Genomic DNA, 20,409 nt, shown 5'->3' with positions numbered 1-20,409 from the left:
AAGGAAGGAAGGAAGGAAGGAAGGAAGGAAGGAAGGAAGGAAGGAAGAAGGAAGGAAGGAAGGAAGGAAGGAAGGAAGGAAGGAAGGAAGGAAGGAAGGAAGAAAATTATTTTATGATGCTTGGCTACTTTTGGGAAAATTGAGGTATTGAACATTGCCCCCCATTTTATTTAAAAACACAGTTATTAGGGGTACCTGGGTGACTCAGTCAGTTAAGCATCCAACCCTTGATTTTGGCTCAGGTCATGATCTCAGGGTCCTGAGATTGAGCTCTGCATTGGGCTCCGTGCTGAGAGGGGAATCTGCTTTGAGATTTCTCTGTCCCCCTCTCCCTCTGCCCCCTTCCACCCCCCGTGCTTGTGTGCTCTCTCTCTCTCTCTCTCTCAAATAAATAAATAAATCTTTTTAAAAAATGAAAGAATAAAAATACAGTGATTAGTAAGAGGATGGGGAGTATAGTATTTTGCTTTTGATTTCTTCTCACAAACTAGTTTCCCTTTTCAATGAAAAAATATCATAATCTTAAAACTGTTTAATAAAAAAGTTTGACTGTCAACTGAGGGAAAATCAGTGCTGGACAGTGATACAAGGGAAAAAATGCTTAAAGGAAAAACATTTTTTAAAAATTCACATAGGTTGAAAAAAATTCACGTAATTTGATTGGTCAACCCAGAGCCTGGAATAGAGTTTTTCTGTCCAGCTTGTAAAATCCGTGGTAATACAAAGATAATTATGGAAATATTCAGAGACCTTCCCTGGATCCAGACACAGAGCCGCCCCACTGGCTTCTACCTCTTAGTAACGACGAAAAGCATTCACAAGGCAGACCTGCCGTCATCAGAGCCACTTAAAGGAACTGGGCAGAAAGGTGATGTGCACTTCTCAGGATTGGCCTTGACTTGACGGATCCCCAGGGGTGAGTCACTTTATCCTTCTTCAGTCAGTTTGGCTGTAAAATAATTATAATAACGAGATCTGTTTACCAAGAGCTGAAGTCCACTTTGCCTCGTCTCATGCAGCTGCTAGGAAGGAGAAGAAGAAAGGTAGTGGTTAGAAGGCTTTTGCGGCCACCTGTCAGAGTGGCTCGGCGCTGCAAACCCATGCCTTGAATAGGTGAAGCCTCTTCTAATTGTGAGTAGTGGATGCCAGTGCAAGTGTCCTTCTGCTTCTCCTGTGAGTCTGCACTTGTGACCTGAGGCCAATAAGGAGGAAGGGTGGTTTGACTAAATAAATGGAGGGGGGAGAGGAGAGCATGGGAGGAAGGTGGCTACACCACGGTCCCTCCTGTCTTGGCAAGATCTGGCCTGTGGCCCAGTAGCGCAAAAGCTGCAAGAGTGCCAGGGTCTCAGCCCAGCCCCGCTGATCAGTGACCTGGAAGCTAGCCACTAGGTGTCCGTCTGTCTCCCTGTGGCCAGCCTGCAGCCAGGGTCTGGGCGGCGGGGCCTCAGTGGCTGTCCTCGGAGGCTCTCGGTAGAATGGGCTCCACAGCCGGACCAGGCGTGGCCAGGTTGCTCAGTGAGTCCTTTATGCTGAAAATTCAGGACAGACCTTCACATCAGCAGTGGCTCCTGGGGCCACACGAAAAGCCACAGCTAGGTTTACTCCCAAGTGGTGGAGGCTGGTGTTTTCTGGGAGGGATATTCACTTCCTGCCTTTGTCCTTTAGCTTTCTGGAGCCACTCGCTTCGTTTACATTCCTTCGGTGGTGTTATTGAAAAGGCTTGGCAGCTCCCAAATGTTTACAGTGTCCCATTAGGGCTTCCCCCCCACACTTACTTTTTTGTTGTTTTTGGGAAGTTTTGTTTTGTTTTGTTTTGTTTTTTGCTAGCTAAAGCTAGCATCTGGAAAGATCCACTGGATGGACACAATGGGCTCATTTTTCAAGAATCCACTTTACCAGGAAAGGAGCAAGCTCCCAACATATAAATCTGGAGGAATTTTACAACCTCTTAAAACTACTGCCCTCCCCCCCGCCCCCCTTTGGTTTCTCTGTCTAGCCTGTTACTGGGATGGTTTTAGGACTAAATTGCTGGTGTAATACCTCGGGGCAGAAAGGGGTGTGGAACCATGAATAGAAAGAAGTTATCCCTTTAAGTTAGCTTCAATTTCTGTCCATTTTAAGTTAACACATTAGAGGTTATGGTTTAGGAAGGAAACTGTTGCTACAACAGGAAGGACCTTACACCAGAACTTCTTTGGGGTCCTTGAGAGGTTTTTTTATTTTTTTCAATGAGAACAATCAGGAAAGCACTGTCTGCTTAGATTTTATTTAACGGGAAGGACCCACTGTTGCGCTTGGCCACCTGCTCTTGTTGCCTGCTGTCACCTCCCTCCTAGAGCAGCCCTTTGAAGAAGGAGGGAGGCAGCCTGCATTTTCTTGAAGAAATGTGATGGGTCTATCTGCTTCGCATGCACAGAATCCAAACTGGATGTTCCACCGAGGACCATCGGAGGTTGAAGCGCAGGCACGCAATTTTCAGGCAAGCTAATTAAACTGGTAAACTTCTGGAATCCAAGCTGCTCCGTCTCTATAGGCAAAATTCCCTGCCTGTCATGGCTCATCAGAAGGGGTTTGTGGAAATCTTCGGAACAGAACAAAGAGACTTAGGCCTGGATGAGGAATGAAATCTTGGTTCTGGCCAGGCAGCTCCTCCCCTGCTGTATGATGTCAAATCCTTTGCCGAGAAAATGCCTGAAAGGAAAAGAATTACATATGAGGCTTGGTTTTGAGAGGCGTCCTTTGTTGATGTGTGTGCTTCCACATGGAAAGTTAATCATTTGCTCCCCAAGGTTACAGTGTGGCTCCTATTCCCCTCTTGGTTCTGAACACAGCACTATGTTTTCCTTCTGGAGTCGCTCCAATCTGTGGATTTTGCTAATATGCGATGAACTTCAAAGGCCTGGGAGCTGGGGCTGCTTTCAGCTGCTGAGTCCGAGAACCTAATGCTCTGAGGTCAGCAGAATTGCAAAGGAAAGCTCACCAGTCTTCTCAGGAGGCTTTAGAGTGTTGGCCTTCATCCCAGAGGGATAGCAAGTGGAGAGAAACACAGGGAAGGCACCTCCAAACCTTTAAAGTGACTGAACCTTCACTAATATAGGTGAAGGTTCAGGAAAGAGGGATGGGTGTGCACTGCATTATTATCTCCCTAGATGGGATTCCACAGATCAGTGGAGCCCGCGGTGGATGGGAACACAGAGGCCAATTTTAGGGCCAAAATGAGCCTCTTTCCAAAGAGCATTGCTCGCTAATGCACATGTAGTTCTCTGCTAAGTAATTACACTTTAACACTTGTTGACAAGTCCCTTGGAGCTGCTGGCTCCCTGTCTCCTAGCGCATAATGAGACAGCTTTAGCAAACTGGCAGCAGTGACCGTGGCTTTGGTGCCTCCCCACCCCCACCCCCGCAGTTGAACCCCTTTTAATATTCCTTGATGTGGTATGACGTGTTTTCACTTTACTGTCCTTACACCGTGTTGGTCATAATCAGGACGAGCTTTATTGTGGGCATGTTGTGGTGAGCGGAAGAGATCGTGAGTGGGCAAACAGTTTTGTTCCTGGCCCAGTCTCCCTGGGTAAGGAAGGTTCAGGAATGCTACCTAGGTTCTCGATGCACACTGCCTGGGATGCGGCCAGCTGCCTGGGTGTGTATGTATTTTACTTAGACGTGGACACTGAAGGCTTTGTAGCCAAGAGGGAGGATTATTGGGGTTTGATGCTCAAGTGAGGGAAATTCCAAGCTGAAATGGCCACAGTTATGATTCAGAATCATATCATGCCTTTACATTTTTCTGTGCATTCCAAAGTGCCCTGCCCCCCACCTTGGGTTATCATGGAGCTGTTTCCGGGCTCTTCCTTACGCAGACTCATCTCTGTCAATGGGGACAACAGGATTTCATCCCCATCTCTGATTTCTAAGGAGAAAATAAAGGGATTTCTTCCCAGTGCCCTTGTGTTGACCTTGCCTGGGGGAGAGGGCTAGCAGAGCTGATGATGACCTCATCCCATTCCAGCAGGATTTCCTGGGACATGCAGGGCCTCATTCTTCTGCCTTCCCTCTGTGTTGAGCCACATTAAGTCCATAAGCTTCAGAGCAGATTACGGTGACATCTAATATCGGTCCCTTTAGGACTCGAGCGTGAGGTCAAGCAAACACACAAAGCAATCATTATACTTTCCGCAGTGCCAGAGACCTTGTGCGTCAGCTGAGGAGCGGGAGGTGGGGCAGCGAGGTGGGGCGCAGGCTAGGGACTGTGCTGTCTGGGGCAGGAAATCAGCCTGAAAGGGGATGGAAGGGCTTTGGTGGGAAATAAATGGCACTGTGTTGTTGACGGAAAAAGATCTTGGCAGGACCGTTGTTGTGAGTGTTCTGTGGCTTAGAAAGGAATTTCCTACAGGCTGGACTAACCATTAATAATGTCTCTACCTTCAGGAGTCCCGGGCGTGCAGTAGAGTGTCGCTGGGGGAGATGTCAGCTTGGACCATGGGCGCCCGCGGTCTGGACAAGCGTGGAAGTTTCTTTAAGGTAAAAGGAAGCCTTGATTGGGGGATTGCTAATGGGCAGACTCACTCACTTTGCAGGGCTGCATGGGGAGCTGTGGAGTGGAGGGAAGCCTGCTCTGAGCCAGCTCTGGGGGGGAGGGGCAGCGGTGGGAGCTTGCCTGAGCCCAGCTGCGAGCTGTTATGGGGTTTTATAGTTTACAGTAGGTTGGAGGTTTTGTGACTTAGTGCTTCCAAGATAGGCCCAGGACCCAAGAGCTGCGAGATGCCACCCTGTGTAAAACAATCAAGGCGATCTTTGTCAACTGCTCAGCTGTTCTTTTGCTGCTGGATGGTTTTATGATAGAAGCCGAATTTGCAGTCCAGTGAATTGGTGCTATAGGCAAGTGTGTTTTACACTCTGCTTGATTGTATGAGTCACTTAAGTCCTCATTACAAATTAACAACAGTAAAACAGATTCCTGGGTCTCACCCTAGACTGATTGAACGTTATTAGCTGGTGTATTTTATCAAATACCAAGGGGCCTCTTGTGATCAGGCAAGAGAGAACCAAAAGCAGCATGATTAAAACTGTACCACTTTCCAATTTGCATATTGATGTTAATGGGTTAAAAGCACCTTGCTAGCTTAGTGAGTGAGATAAGATTCTCAGTGGGTGTTTGATGTACTCTGTGTGTATGTTGCAAATTAAGACTCCGTGGTCATTTCAAATTTGCACTTGGGCATTCATTTCCTCTTTATGGCTTTTACTTTGTATCCTTTCACCCTTAAAGTAATGCATACTCATTGTACAAAATTTGGTAAACACAGAATCATGTAAATGACTACAAAATGGAGGTAAAAGGTACATTTGACATCTGTCATAGGCAGGTGTTCAAACACCAGACCTTTTTCCTCAAAGGAGGAATGATATAGAAGCCTTTTAGTTAATGAGGAAAACTGACAATGTTTACTGATTATTCCATCCTGATGAGTTGTAAGTTTGTATTAACTTGCATTTATATGCTTCTCATTTGCAAAAGACTAAACCTGATTTATTGCATCAATTTTGGACTAAAAAAAAAACCCATCAGAAGAGCCTGTTGATATAGTAAAGCTAAATTCAATAAGCTGACTACAGTAATGACAGACATTACCACAATACAGTCCCACTGGGGTGCAAGTGGGAGCACAGGAGGCATCTTTATAGGGTCTATGGGTCTGGATGCTAACCCTTTGAGCTGCATTTTTGAAGAGAGAAATGATTAGATTTCAGCAGAGTATGTGACATCATGGTTCAGGATTGCTGGATGCAGCAAGAAACTGGTCTTGAATAGAGTCTTGGTGAGTTAACTATTGTTTGATAAGCAGGCTTTTCCCAGGTAAGCATAGTGTTTGCCAGGACAAATTGTTTTGTAGGAATTTCCTGCAGCAAACAGCAAAGTGATTTATTAGTTTAAAGCCTTAATATCCTGAGCAAGAATACCCTGGAAGAAATAGTTATGTTAACACAGATGGTCTCAATTCTTCATCCTCATAGTTATGTGATGTGGACTTATCAGTCTCCATTCTTGATCCATTTACTCAAGTGTGAATCAAACCTGTACATCATCCACCCATTTGAGCCAGACGAGAAGCTCTTCAGGTCCCCTGTAGACCAGCTATTAAAACCACCAGGCTCCTGATTCATCTCCAGTTCCTGAATCCCATATGTGGAGATACTTATTTCATCCTGGTAGAAGGGACAAGCCCATCCCTTAACCTAAAGCACTGTCTACATCAGCATAACTATTGGCTGTGTAACTACCACCCTTTGCTCAGGAAGTACGGTGGGCCTGAAATCTTACATAGCAGTTGGATTTTATAGTCAAAACCAAAGGAGAAAATTGAGTATGATCAAAATCGCCTTTGAAAATTCCTGAGAGAGGGTCCACATTGGACTCAATATTACCTGTTAAGTCCATGGTAGCCAGTGTGTCCTGCAGTTCTGGGGGAAACTTTAATTCTTTTTTTTCCCCCCATTGGACAGCAGGTAACAGTTAACTTATATTTCTGGGCTATGTCCTGTGAAAGAATCAATCAGGCAAGAGGTGAGAGGCCTGCCTGACTCCCTTGAGAACAAGTCCTGTTTCATCTTCCTTGAGTCAAATGCCCTTGAGGAAATGGCTGGCAACATGGCTTGTTCTACTGGATTTGGTGTTGTCTTTCTCCTTTTTTTTTTTTTTTTTCCCCAGTGCTTAAATTGTTTAGTTTGCTTAAGTTACATATTCCAAGTAAATGGTGTAGTTACTTTGTACTTCTTTTCTTTCTAGACGTTGTTATTCTTTACTATGGCTCTTCTATCATTAATGATAGAATACTATTATTATTAGTTATTATAATATTAAGTAAATAAATATTGTTAGTTATTATTGATGATTTCATAATTTAGGCATGTAGTTATCAGTAAGGATGAAGTCAGCTGCCCTTTGGACATTTAATGCTGACTCTTTGGAGGTTCATCTTAAAAATGCTAACATAGAGATCAGTTTGCTGGGATGGTTTGTTGCTCAACACCTTCTGGCACCCACTGGCTCTTCTTTCACTTTTCATGCTTCATTTCGATTCACATTTATCAAGCACCTGAGATCAGCCAGGCTCTGTACTAGTCACTAGGGAAATTTCAATCAGAAGTCATCCCTGACTCCATGGAGCTTTCAGTCTGGTAAATGAAAAATAAATGCCTTGATCAAATAATCACAATGCTAAACACATAATAATATCAAAAGAGACAGCAATGCTTCATGTGAGAAGCAAAAGAATATGTACCTCTGAGAATATTCCAGGTAAATCTTCCCTGAAGAAGTGTCCTTTGATTTGAGAGATGAAGTTGACTCCATATTATCTCAGAAGGTGAGGTAAGGCACCCTTGTGTCTTGCAACTTATCTGAGTCATTTCCGTGAGCCACGATAGACAGGAAACCACAAATCAAAGCTTGCCACCAGTGGTTAGCAACTCTGGTTTAAGAACACAAATTAGATAGGGGAAGATAATGATGAAAAAGAGGTCTGGTGGTTGTTTTCCAATTATCTGCACTTTACACAGAATTAAATGAGCCCTAATCAACAAGAAATGGATAATATGCATGTGAAATTCAGCTGTGACTCAAGAATGTAACCAAGTATGCTCACACTTCATGAAAGTGTCCTATCTGTTCATAGGACATCTCTAGTAAATGTGAAGATCAGCATGGCAATAGCATAAGAGAGTCATTCCAAAATTTAAGTCTACCCCACCTCCCCGTGGAGTCAACCTCAGCTTTCAAACCAAAGGCCATTTTCTCAGAAAAGATTTCTCTGGAACATCACATTGGGTTACATATTCCAGAGCCCCATTTGCTTCTCATATAAAGCATTATTTTCTCTTATGACTCATAACATGCTTAATATTATGATTATTTGGTTGGCTACCAAAGATTGAGCATTGTAGGGTGGTTGACAATGTCTGGTGGTTACGGTTCATGCGGAATCACACAGATGATGCTTGTAATCTATCTGCAGTACCACCAAACATATTTATTTGTTTGTTTCCAAACCATTCCATTCATCCACATTGACATTCGAGATCTTCCAGCTATGCTTCCCCCTTCTTCTGCCACCAGTCCTGCCCCTGTGGCATCTTGAGTCTGTTCCTGTGGTCCAAATCTGCCAATGCCCAGACTCCAGGCTTTGCCCATCCCTCCTCCTCCCCCTCTCTTTCCACCTCTCCCTGCTGGGCTCCCAACTACCCTTCCAGGCTGACATAAATGCACTTTATCCAAAGGAACTCACATGGTCTGAGTTGGCATCTACCCTTTTTTTTTTTTGTCTGAAGATAAAATTGTGGCAGGAGGCCTAGCTGTAGTACCAGGAAGTAAACTTCCATTCATAACTTGACTTCTGCCATGAGCAATTTGCTCTGTCCTTTTGACACTGTGTCCCTGACCCTGAGAGGGAGTCTCTACAGCAGAGGACAATTGCAGAAGAGGACCAGTGTGTATTGCCGTCGACAGTCCGATTTCTTCCAGGAATGCCTGGGTGAGCCTGCGCTGCACCACAAGTTGGTAGAGCTCTCTGTTTCTCAGTGATTGCTACGCAGCCTCCCTTTGCCTCTGGGACAGGGGAACAGTTTGTGTTAACTGATCAGGAAGAAAATGCATTTGACAACAGAGACCCTGCCGTCTTGTGCCTCCCAGGTGCTCATTCGTAAGGAGATGCCCTGAGCGTGGGCTCGCAAACCAACTGGAGGCTGCGCGGGCCCTGCTCAGCAACAGAGGCTAAGTTTGAGAGGTGTTCTTTTGGTCATTTGGAATAGTTTGGATAACAGGTGCATCATGTTCGTCTTTTCAGACAGTCCAGAGAAGCCATAGAAGAGAGAGAGCTCTCTGGCACCATAGAGAATAGAGTGTGACTAGCTCTGAAGAAATCTGATTGCTAAAACCTGACTCTACAAAACAGATAAAGCAGGGGTGACGATTACCTTGACTCCAACTCCCTAAGTATCCATCCCTCCTCAGCATTTGAAAAACTATTCTCTTTTCAAAAATTCCATCTGCAGGCAGATTTTTTTTTAAGATGTTATTTATTTATTCATCAGAGAGAGAGAGAGAGAGAGACACAGGCAGAGGGAGAAACAGGCTGCATGCTGGGAGCCCGACATGGGACTCGATCCCAGGTCTCCAGGATCACGCCCTGGGCTGAAGGCGCCGCTAAACCACCGAGCCACCAGGGCTGCCCTGCAGGCAGATTTTTAATCATCCAGAGCTGCCACAACCACAGAGCTTGGGTGTCCATGATTTCCAGCATTCAAGTTTCCAAACTATTCTTCATGTGGAGAGTCATTTCTTTGCATGCACAGCCCAAGACAGCAATTCACTGTTGGGTGGCAGCGGACAGAGAGAGCAAGGGCTTGAAAAATAATGGATGGAGCCAAAATCACAGTTTAGTCAGTAATTTCATTAAACATATCTTCCCGTGGATCTGTAAACGCTCACAAGCCACAGGCATGAGTGCCACGCCCTTGTCTCCTAGCCTGTGCGCTGAGCAGTGAATAGACATCACCTCACGTGCTAGGCGTCCAGGGAGGCACCATGCCACAGTCTGTAATCACGAAAGGACTAAGCACTGCAGAAAAAAACAAAACAGAGATTAGAGATTCGGTCGGAGTAGATGACGTATTGATAATTATCCATACTAATATTGCATAGCAGAGCTGACGTCAGTATTTGGTGTCTCTTTTATTTTCCTGGACACTTATACCTGGAGAGGCCTTAGAGCAGTGCTGTCCCATAGAAATACAAAGTCAGCCACGGGGGTCTTTCTAAGTGTTCTAGTAGCCACATTTAAAAAAAAAAAAGTGAAAATGATTTTAACACTCTATTTTATTTAACTTAGTACCTCTAAAATATTATCATGTAAATATGTAATCAATATAAAAGTATTAATCAGGTATTTTACAGTCTTTTTTTTTTTTTTTTTTTTTTGGTACCATGTCTTTGAAACACAGGATATATTTTACACTGAGCACCTCTCGATTCAGACTAGCCACATTTTGAGTGCTCAGTCACTAAGTGTGGCCGGTGAAGAATTACATGTTATCTGGTCTAAACTGCTTCCTATTACAGATGGGTAAACTGAGGCCCAGAGAGGTTGAACTGCAGCCGGTTAACCTATGGGAAGGAGGGAATTGGAGTTGTCCTCCATTTGTTGTGCTTTCCCTTGAAGCATCCCACCCTAGGTAGCGCGCCCCTCCCCCCCTCCTGGGAGATCCACTCTGATCCCTTCCTGCCTGTTCTAGTGAGATTTACCAGGAAATTCCTTCTGGAGAGGTCGTGGGGACAGTGACCCCTCTTTGGAAAAGCATTTGGCTTTTTTGGGATACTCCGTGCATCTCTCACCATCTGCTCCAGATCCCTCCAGGAAACAGATCAGTCCCTCGGGGCATGACTTTCTAGGAATGTCAAACTTACTGTATTGTGGACAGCAGTTCCCATTTGTGTTTTCAAAAAGCAATGGGTTTCGTGGTTTAATAGGGTAGTTTTTCTAGCACATTCTGGCCATTCATTTCTGATATTAAATATTGCCTTTGGGGCTGCAGTACTTTCTCACTTGCTTTAAGGAACTTTTTTTTTTTTTAATCCAGAATGAAATAAATTTCCCTGGTCCCCCTCAACCATATATTTCTCCAGGCTTACTTGTAACTCTGAGTTTCCGTTATTAGGGAGACGCCAAGGAGGGAGATGTAGATTTGAAGGACTATCACGTCATTGTATAATTTTCAGAAGGTTAAAACAAGACTCATATGTGGAATGATCATCTGTCAAAGCTTTATTCACCCCATGCATTAAAGCAAGAAAACACTATAAAGTGGGTCCAAAGAACACGTTGACAAGTGTTATATCTGTAGTTGACTTAAAAAGTCTTTCTGTAATAAATTTACTGGGTAAAATCAAAACTGGTTAAAGTCCCACAAGCAATAAAACTCTAACCATTTTTAATCTTTATTATTTAATTTTTATTATTATTTAATTTTAATCTTCTAATCTTTTTTTTTCCTGAACAGAAATCCCCAGGCTGACATGTAACCACCCAGTGCCCAATTCCTTCCTAATTAGCACATAGCAAAATCAACACAGATACACACCCCCAGATAATTAAATAACCTTTAGATGACTTTATTAAATAATACCCAAGCATAATGCTCAAAAACCAAAACAAAATTTCCACCTGGAAATTTTAAGACTTTCTAATAAAAAACTCTTGGGTGAAAGGGGAAATACAAAATGGATTTATAGAATTTCCAAAAAAAAAAAAAATCAGAACACTACCTGTCAGAATCAGTGGCATTCACTTAAAGCAGATAACAGAGGAAAATTCACAGCATTAAGCACTTTATCAAAAAAAAAGATATGCGTCACCCACCTTTTTGCCTTATTTTCAAGGGCTTTTTTAAAAGATTTTATTTATTTATTCACAAGAGACACAGACAATGGCAGACACGGGCAGTGAGAGAAGCAGGCTGCACGCAGGAAGCCTGATGTGGGACTCGATCCCGGGACCCCAGGATCACACCCTGAGCCGAAGGCAGATGCTCAACCACTGAGCCACCCAGGTGCCCCTATTTTCAAGTTTTAAATAGTGTTTCTTATTCTGCTGAAACAGCCTATTTCCTACCTTTCTACAACCTTCCTCTTCCCTTGTCCTCAGCTTTTTTCAACCAGGATTTGTACCTTGAAGAGTGAATTTCTTCAGTGAGGTTGTAGAACTATGGGAAAGCTTGTTCTGAGTTGATTGATTTAAATACTGTAGAAGAAAAATTTCCTGTTCACTGAAGAATTGTGTCTGTATTAATAGCACTGATTTCTGAGCTCTTTTTCATAATGTTAAAGCCTTAAGATGATGTTTTGGATACTGCTCTGACACCTAAAGTCACCTCCCAGAGGCTGACAAAATCCTTGCACGTGTGTCTGTCACCAAATTCACCAGACTAAGGTGAAATATATGGGGCCTAATTTCACAGGATAATAGTCTTTCTAGCTTCTTTCCATGGTAAGCAGAAAATCACCTTCAGAACAGAATGTGAAAGCTGCATTATCTGTTGCTATGTAACTAATTGCCTCAAACCTCAGTGACTTAAAGCAACGAATATCTATATCTCACCATTTCTGCAGGTCAGGAATCTAAGTTTGTATAACTGAGTGCTTCCAGGGCTAGGTTGCTAGGAGATTGCAGTCAGGTTGTTGGACAGGCTGCATTCTCATCAGACTGTTTGAACAGTGGGCACCCTACTTCCAAGCCACCTGGCAGGTCTCCATCCCTCTCTGCAGGGCTGGCCTCAGGCTGAGGGTGCTGGCTTCCCCCAAGGCGAGTGATACAGGAGAAGACAAAAGAGATGATGGCTAGAGTCTATCACCTAATCTTGAGAGTGCTGCCCCATCACTTCTGCTGTGTTCTGCTCAATGGAAGCCTGTCGGGTAGTCCAGCCTTCACTCAAGGAGATGTCATCTGAAGGTGTAAATACCAGGATGCAGAGTTCTCCAGCTATTTTAGAGACAAAAATGTAGGAAAATAATTTAGTCAAAGTCAGAAACCTTCAGGGCCAGACAGAATGACAGGAGTGATGTGAAATGAGTGGGCCTACGTGGTGTTGGGCAGGTAGTTTTTTGGTGGGAAAACAACTGACTGGAGAACACCAGGCCCTGCCGGGAGGGGGACGCTGCTTATTCAGTTTCAACCAGATGCTGACCCACAAGAACGAGTGTAGGTCCTCTGATATTTTTCAAGAGAGGCCAGAAATCCAGATTTTAATATGAGAGAACCCCAAATTAAAAGGTACAGTGAGGGAATGCTTGGGTAGCTCAGTGGTTGATCATCTGCCTTTGGGTCAGGGCATGATACCATGGGGAGCCTGCTTCTCCCTCTGCTTGTGTCTCTGCCTCTCTCTTTTTTGTCTCTCATGAATAAGTAAAATCTTTTTTAAAAATAAATGCATAAAAAATAAAAAGTACAGTGAGGATGGAAGAAAATGCTTCTAAGCACAGACTTTGGCCTGAGGGCTGTCAGTTTGAACTCCTATTTAGTTAGCTGGGAGAAGGATCAGCCAGGTGGAAAGTTCAGTCTCCCAACACTGCTGACTCCCCAGGAGGCCCTGGGGCTGTGCAGGAGAGATGGATACCACAGCTGCTCTTTCTTTTGTGGGCCTCACATTCAACAGTGACAGACTCTATGAATTCTAGCTGAGCCCTGAGAGGCAGGACCAACCATGGATGGACTGAGGGATATTCAGGGAAAGGAGCGGCAAGTTTCTCCAGGCCTTAAGACAGGGTCTTGGGTCAGCCATGATTACCAAGGTATGTAAGGACCTTAAGTTGCAGAGACTCCTCCTGCTACTTTTAGGAGCAACTTCTCATGTGTAGCTGATGGAGTGCTGACAGTCCACTGTCCCAGATGTTAAAGGTATCAAGAGAGGAACTAACATGGGATACAGTCTTCTTTCTCCTTTATCTTATCTTCTAAAAAGGAGAATGGCAAAAAAAAAAAAAAAAAAAAAAAAAAAAAAAAAAAAAAAAAAAAAAAAAAAAGGAGAATGGCTTGCCAAAAATACCCCTCCTTCCTTCCTGTAATTCCAACTGGAGACTCATGTTGAGTTAATAAGTAGCACTTAACTGGAAGAATGTCAGATGATTCACTAGTCATTCACATTAGTATAAACTAGGACTTTATGAACCACTAGCTGCAGTCAGCCTAGAGAAGAAATTTGAGTTCATGTGCACTGAGGAGAAGGGGGTTCGAATAAAGCAAATTGGGATTTCTGAGGCAAAGGATGGACCTTAGGGACCCCCTGTGGGTGGATGAGGCAGCATGGGCACCCATCACCCAGAGTGGAGAGGGAAGGGCGTCAGGAAGTAGTAGGTGGAGATACAAATAATCCTACCTTCTCGATAGTCTCCAAACACCATTGCCCTGAACCTGGGGACTGAGTGGTTCCACATGGGCCCTTTATTTAGAATATATCTTTTACTGTCAAAAGAAAATGCTCTGTTCACAAAACTCTGACACCATATGTATGGGCTTTTCCCACACCAGCCCATTCTCCAGTTCTCTATGGACACCAGCTGGGTATCCAAGTGTGACATTAACTACTCCGGGTAAGCACAGACCTCGCAGGTTGAGGGCTCAGGCCCACAAGACTGTCCCTACTTCAAACACCAATCAAAAGCAGTGGGCTCCAAAAAAAAAAAAAAAAAAAAAGCAGTGGGCTCCCAGATTCTCCAAACTTCTGTCCAACTTGGCTACAAATCAGTGGTTCCCCCAACCCCTCTTCAGGTTGTTCTTTACTAGATGGGCTCACAGAACTCAGGGAAACACTTTATTTCCTGTTACCAATGTATTATAAAGGATACCGATGGACAACTAGTGATGAAGAGATACATGGGGCAAGATCTGGCAGGGTCCTGAGCGCAGAACCTTATGTCTGTGTGGAGTTTGGGATGCACCACTCTCAGCCTCACCAATCAGAAGCTCCCCAAACCCTTGCATTTAGAGTTTTTAATGGAGACTCATTACGTAGGCATGGTTAATTAAATCACTGGCCATTAGCAATTAGCTCAATCCCCAGCCCCACTTCTTTCCCCATTCCAATACTCTAATCACAGGGTTTGGTTCCCCTGGCTCATCCTGAAGCTACTCAGGGGCTTTGCAGTGAATAACAAGACACTCCTAACATTTCTATCACTTAGGAAATTCCAAGGGTTTAAGGGCTCTGGGTCAGGAGGCCCAAGGGGAATGATAACCATCACAGACAAAGACAAACCCTACAGGTGCAAATCTTTCCCCTTAAGGTGGCACTGCTAATGGGCACATAGGAGTTTTTGATGACAAATCCAGCAATCTGAAAGGCAAAGCTTAACCCCATTAGCAATGTCCTGGGAGATACAGATGCTGACATTATCTTTCAGGCCAGTGTCAGAGTAAAGGAAAGAAAGTGAAGAATGTTTAGTTAAAATATGAAGTCTTGATCTGATGTCTTGGGAGGAAGCAGTCTACCTCCATGGCAGCTGCCTCTCTTCCTTGTCAATTTGATTTGGAGGTTTGCATCATCTGCGCAGGGCCAGATGTCAGGTGGAGCCTTCTTTGAGATCTATATTCAAGGTGTAAGTTCCTGAAGTCTGGCTGCCATCTGAGTAGTGAGGAGGACCTGGTTTAATTCCTTCCAAGGAGATTCAAGGGCAGTCTCTATTTTTACTGATTCCAAATCAGAACAGTAGGAGTAAATTGGAAACATTAGTCTGGAGAGTTGTAACCAGATTTTCAAGGAAACTAAAAGAATTCAGGATCCAGTCCAAATTGTTTTCCTGGACTATTTTAAAAGTTTATCTTATTTACATCTATTCAGTTTACTTGTTCTTCACAATTATGTTTAGACTACCCACAAAAAGCTTTATAAAAGATTAGACAAAGTCTTTATTTCAAGTTATTTTTTGCTGACAACTCTTAAAAATAACATGAATTTATTTGATTAGGAAACCTAGGTAGGCTAAAAGCTGTATGTCTAATTTACTGAAAATTATCGTAGACCACATGAACTTGAAAAACATTAGTATTAGTTCCTATTATATTTCAGAGATTTAGAAATGCTTTATTTATAAGTGTTTCTTTTTAAGTCAAATAGAGCCATTTGCAAAGTAATTTTAATGCCATTCAGAGGTAGAAAATATCACATATGTACAATAGACACACACAAGCATATAGAGGCCTATGGCTATTGTTTTTAAATTGAAAAGGGTATGATCATAAAAACTCAGTAGCTTATTAAAAAAAAAAAAAAAAAAAAAAACAGTTGGATCCAAACTGTTTTCTGGTCAGGGGAATAAGCTAAGTTTACCTGATCAGAAGGCTAACAATATTTGTGGAGAAAACAGGATTTTTCACTCATCTAAATTTTAAATGACCTTTCCCCCTTTTGTTTCACTTCCAATAAGAATTACTTCACTGAGGCTTATCTTTTAATGTTTTCATTTCAAAGTCAGGGAGCAAATGCAGGTTCCCCCAAGAAGGAGCTTGGTTTCCTGAGGCTAATAATTTACAAACCTTTTGAGATAGAGGGGAGGTTTTGGAATTGGTAAAAGGCACAGGTGAACTTTGAATGGCCTCCAAAGCTGCATTTCTAGTTTTGTAAAGATCAGAAAGAGGACAGTTGCTTTTGATTCCTCAGAGAACTGGGGTGTGGCTTGGATGTTAAGGACTGCCATACCCATCAATCCATGTTAGAACGTATTATTGTCCTGGCTTTGGTTTTAGTTTTCCTTTGGCTCTGAAGGGGAAAACCTAGCAGTTATCAGGAAAGCTCTGAGTCTCATTGAGTTTGGGAGGAGTTCTCCGAGGGCCCTCCTTCAAAGGTAGATATGGGAGTGATTATAACGTCATGGCCTTGGTGGACTTTTGTTTATGATTCGATAGAAGCAATTCAGACAGAGGATAACTAGGATGAGTATTCCAATAAAGGAGGATATTAGGTCAGCCTTTTGCATATAGTGTCAAGTACCTCTTGTGCCTTTTTAATTGATCAACTTTCAACGAAGCTACTTTGGAAATTTTGGAGCTCTAAGTGCACCTCTTAAGCGATCTTGTCTACCTGGAATGTTTCCCATTCTGGCCATCGTAATTCTAGGTTGTCACTCCCTTGAGGGCTGGCAGCAGTTTGGTAGGACCCTGGCCGCAAATGAGGCTTAATCCACATTTCTGTGCAGTCAACTGTAGCCTCAGATGCGGTGCGACTCCCATTTCTGTCCAGCCTTATTTGGGGGTTCCTAACCTGACGCCACCTAACCAGTTCTCCAGGACACAAAACAAGCTTAGGAAGATCGTGCCGTTTTTGTGGGTACCTATAGCTGTAGGGCTATAGCCCTTAGATATAAAATAAGCAGGTGTGCTGGACGGCGGCATACTTAGCTCTTCGGATCTTAAAGGATTTCACTTGACCATATGTGATTCGCCCAAGGCCTTCTCCCGGACCCAGTTCAGCTCAAATCGGATCCAGTCGGGCCCTGGACCATTCAGTTCAAGTCCAGCCGGGGACCGCCGCCCATTCTCAGGGTGCCGAGGGCTGGGGCTTCCGGTCGCAAGACCCGGGCGGGGCGACCGGAAGTGGGGGCGTGGCTCGGCGCAGCCAATCAGGTCGAAAGGCTCTCAGCAAGGGGCGGGACTTAACCGGCCTGGGAAGCCTGGAGACAGACCTCGGGCGGGCGGAGGCCGCGGGGCGACCACCTGTGTTGGTCACTGTCCCGGACGCCACAGGAGGTTCCCCCCCGGCTCCCATCGCTGCCAGCGAATCTGTGAAGCGACAGAAATTCAACTGGGTAATCCAAAAGATCAAATTGGCTGTATTGAACGATTCATGAAACAGGTGGCCCCCCTCTGGCCCATCTAAAGGAGCCCCGTGGAGCTGCAGCCAAGGTTTTTCAAGGTAGAGGGTGCGAAGAAGAAGTTACTAGCAAAGAATCCGTTGCTTTAGGCAAGCTTGCCCCCAGCTTGCCCTCCTTAGGGGAACACAAGGGGTCTGTCGGTAAATTTCCCAGTACTGCCCGGAAAAACTTGCCTGTTGACTGGCTGAGGGATACGTCCCGCCAGGGGCTGGGGGTGGGGGCGAGGGGGCGAGGGGGCAGGTGAGGAATCAAGTCTCCGTTATATGGGGCCCTTAACATAAGTGACTCCATTTAGGACCTGTCGTTTTCTTTTTTAATAACATACATATCAGGAAATAGTTGGTACTTGAAATATGGCCCCTGGCCGGGCAGCGCTGGCATGGCCCAGAGTTCGATAGAAGGCAGTCTGACTTCTGCAGCGTTCTCAAGGTGTGGTGCCGGCTTCCAGCATCAGCTGGGCCTGGAAACTGCTTCGAAATGCAGATTGTTGGATTCCACCCCAGACCTAGAGAATCAGACACTGGGGGTGGCGTCCAGCCGTCTGTGTTTTAACAAGCCCGCCAAGGGATTTGAGTTTGAGAGCTGCTATACTCTATATTTGAATGAGTAGACAGGACAGTACAAAAAGCATGGAAATGTCTGCATTCTAGAGCTGATTTCATGTTGCTGTCTGGAAAAAGGAGTGTATCACCTTCCCAGCTGGGCTGTGAGCATCCATCAATGCAGACATAGTGTTTTCATGATGACAGTCACACCCCCGTGGTAGGTGTTAGTGTCATTGCCACTGTCTGATACAGGTTCTGGCATTGGGCTTTTTTTGCCTGCTTCCCCACGACACCTCCACATATATTTGCTCCCTCTGAAGCAGCTGCACACAGACACACTAGTGAAGAAGACCCACAGAGGCAGGATGACACAGCCATGAAGAGCTCTGTAACAGACACAGTCGCCCCATCAGGCCCCCCCACACTGGCTGTGGCCATTTACCTGTAGGTTCTCAAACTTTCTCTGGGCTCAGATTCACAGATGTGGGCTCCTCCCTCCTCAGCGAAAGCCTGGGGAGAATGAACTCAAACTGTGTCGTTGGTATGCACTGCCATTTGCCAGAGGAAGAGAAGAACTAGCAGAAGCAACATGACTTTTACTAAAGGCCCAGGATTTCAGGGAAGTCAGCTGGTTTTGTTGTTGTTGTTGTTGTTATTTATTTATTCATGAGAGACACAGAGAGACTGGCAGAGAGAGAAGCAGGCTCCATGCAGGGAGCCCAATGCGGGACTTGATCCTGGGACCCCCGGATCACGCCCTGAGCCAAAGGCAGACGCTCAACCACTGAGCCACCCCAGGCGCCCCGGGAGCCGACTGTTTTGATGCCACTCCATGGGTGCAGCCCAGCCTTCCTCTTTATTCAATGACTTTTTAAACTTTATGTTTCTTTTCAGAGATGGCATTCCAGGCATTATTCTAGGCACTTTACACCCATTCACTTACTTAATCCTCTCGCTATCGTATGCCCATTCTACAGATGAGGAAACTGAGGCATGGACAGGTTATGATACCTGCCTAGGGTCACGCAGTTTGTGGATTCTGTAGTGGTTCCGTGGTGATGGCACTTCAACTGGGAAGGAATTTCAGAGATGGGACCTAGCACCCTTGGGGCTTTAAAGTGCTGACCCTGTGAAATGAGAAATGGGCCCCTCCCCCCTCCCCACTTTTCAGATCATGGTCCCTGTAGTGGATGCTTATTCGTTGAGATGTGAACCCGACTCTGCTTTCAATGCTGCGCACCCACAGCTGTCCCTTTCGGAGAGCCGCCTCTCAGAGTTTCCTGCCTTGTACAGTGAGCATCGTTCTTCTCAGAGACCACCCTGAATACATCCTTCACCTGAATTGGGTTTTGTAACTTGCTGCAGCCAGGGAGAAGACACCAGAAGAAGCATGGGGGTAGGAAGGGAAGTCTCAGTAAGAGGGACTTGGGAGGGGTTTGTTATAGGATTTGGGTTTGTGCTGGCTAATTCCAAGGAACGAAGGGTTGCAGAGGTGGAAAGAAAAATCCAGGATACTTAGCTGAATCTGAATTTCAGATTTAGCATATATAGAGGCAATGCATTTTATGCAATACTGGGAACATGCTTATACTAAAAAAAAAATGATCCATTGTTTATCTAAAATTGAAATTTGACTGGGTATTCTGTATTTTATCTGGCAACCCTGAATGAGGATTTGAGTGTTATCAGGAAGCTAGGACAATTTGGTTGATTGAGTAGCTTAATAATTTTTATCTAGAAGGCAGGAGGAATGAAGGAAGCCAGAGGTAGCTGCGGTGAAGCAGCCAGCACTCAGTGTCGGAAGAGGGGGCCATTTAGTCATTTTTGTGGTTTGGGCATCCTGTGTTCTGTCTTGTTTCAGACCTGGTGGCTAGTGGCCGTGTTACATCCATGTGTTGACATTCTGTGTGCATTATTAATGTTCACTTGGAAACAAGCCAGAGGCATTGCTTACTTTTGCATTCAACTTCCAGATTCTGTAGTTGTTTCAGAATGTCCCCAGATGCTAATGTCTCAAAGATGCAGCTCACTTGAGGTCTGCTCCAGGACAGCCAGTTCAGTTTAAGCCACTTGTTCTCTGAAAGTATTTTTTATTGTTACACCATGGGTGGAGGTGGGACTGGCTGGCTCCCTACAATGCACGGGCTGCCCCCAACAATAAAGAACTATCTGGCCCGAAATTTCCATCATGCTGAGGCCAAGAAATCCTGGTCTTCCATGTATATTAGGAAATAACTCATTTCTGAGGTCTCTCTGACTATCTCTGGGGTGTGCCTTCTGAAACTAAAGGAAACGAAAGCAAAAAAAGTGTGCATGTGTATTTAGCACCCACTATCCTGAATTGGCATCCTGTGGGACTAGCTTGGTGCCTGGCCTTTCTTTAATAGTAGGTGTTCAATAAATATGCTGAATGCATGAAAAATGTGTAATGTGTATATGTGTGTATTA

At 44.5% G+C, this 20,409-nt stretch overlaps 1 protein-coding gene and 1 long non-coding RNA gene across 13 annotated transcripts in view; one reads left to right on the top strand and one right to left on the bottom strand.

Moving 5' to 3' along the window:
• Nucleotides 1-20,409, top strand: part of RIN2 (Ras and Rab interactor 2) — a 218,422-nt gene that overhangs the window by 107,316 nt on the left and 90,697 nt on the right. For 7 of the 10 annotated variants that reach the window (XM_025469145.3, XM_025469144.3, XM_049100279.1 and 4 more), the window contains one exon: nt 4,429-4,521. In XM_025469145.3, the coding sequence (XP_025324930.1) occupies nt 4,465-4,521 (57 nt within the window). In that variant the 5' untranslated portion in view covers nt 4,429-4,464. Of the gene's footprint in view, nt 1-4,428; nt 4,522-17,317; nt 17,458-20,409 lie in introns of those variants that run through there. The other 3 variants (XM_025469149.3, XM_049100281.1, XM_025469148.3) reach the window with 2 other exon arrangements.
• The window catches only part of LOC112673513 (uncharacterized), a 53,611-nt gene continuing 42,264 nt past the window's right edge, over nt 9,063-20,409 (bottom strand). For 2 of the 3 annotated variants that reach the window (XR_007405440.1, XR_003144838.3), the window contains 2 exons: nt 12,153-12,533; nt 9,063-9,617 (listed from right to left, as the gene is read on the bottom strand). This is a non-coding gene — a long non-coding RNA (uncharacterized LOC112673513). The remainder of the gene's footprint in view (nt 9,618-12,152; nt 12,534-20,409) is intronic. The other variant, XR_003144839.3, reaches the window with a different exon arrangement.

Source organism: Canis lupus, chromosome 24, assembly GCF_003254725.2.
Source record: "Canis lupus dingo isolate Sandy chromosome 24, ASM325472v2, whole genome shotgun sequence".
NCBI classification, from domain to species: domain Eukaryota; kingdom Metazoa; phylum Chordata; class Mammalia; order Carnivora; family Canidae; genus Canis; species Canis lupus.
Note: the sequence above shows the minus strand (reverse complement) of the source record. Positions and strands in the feature narration are given on the sequence as shown.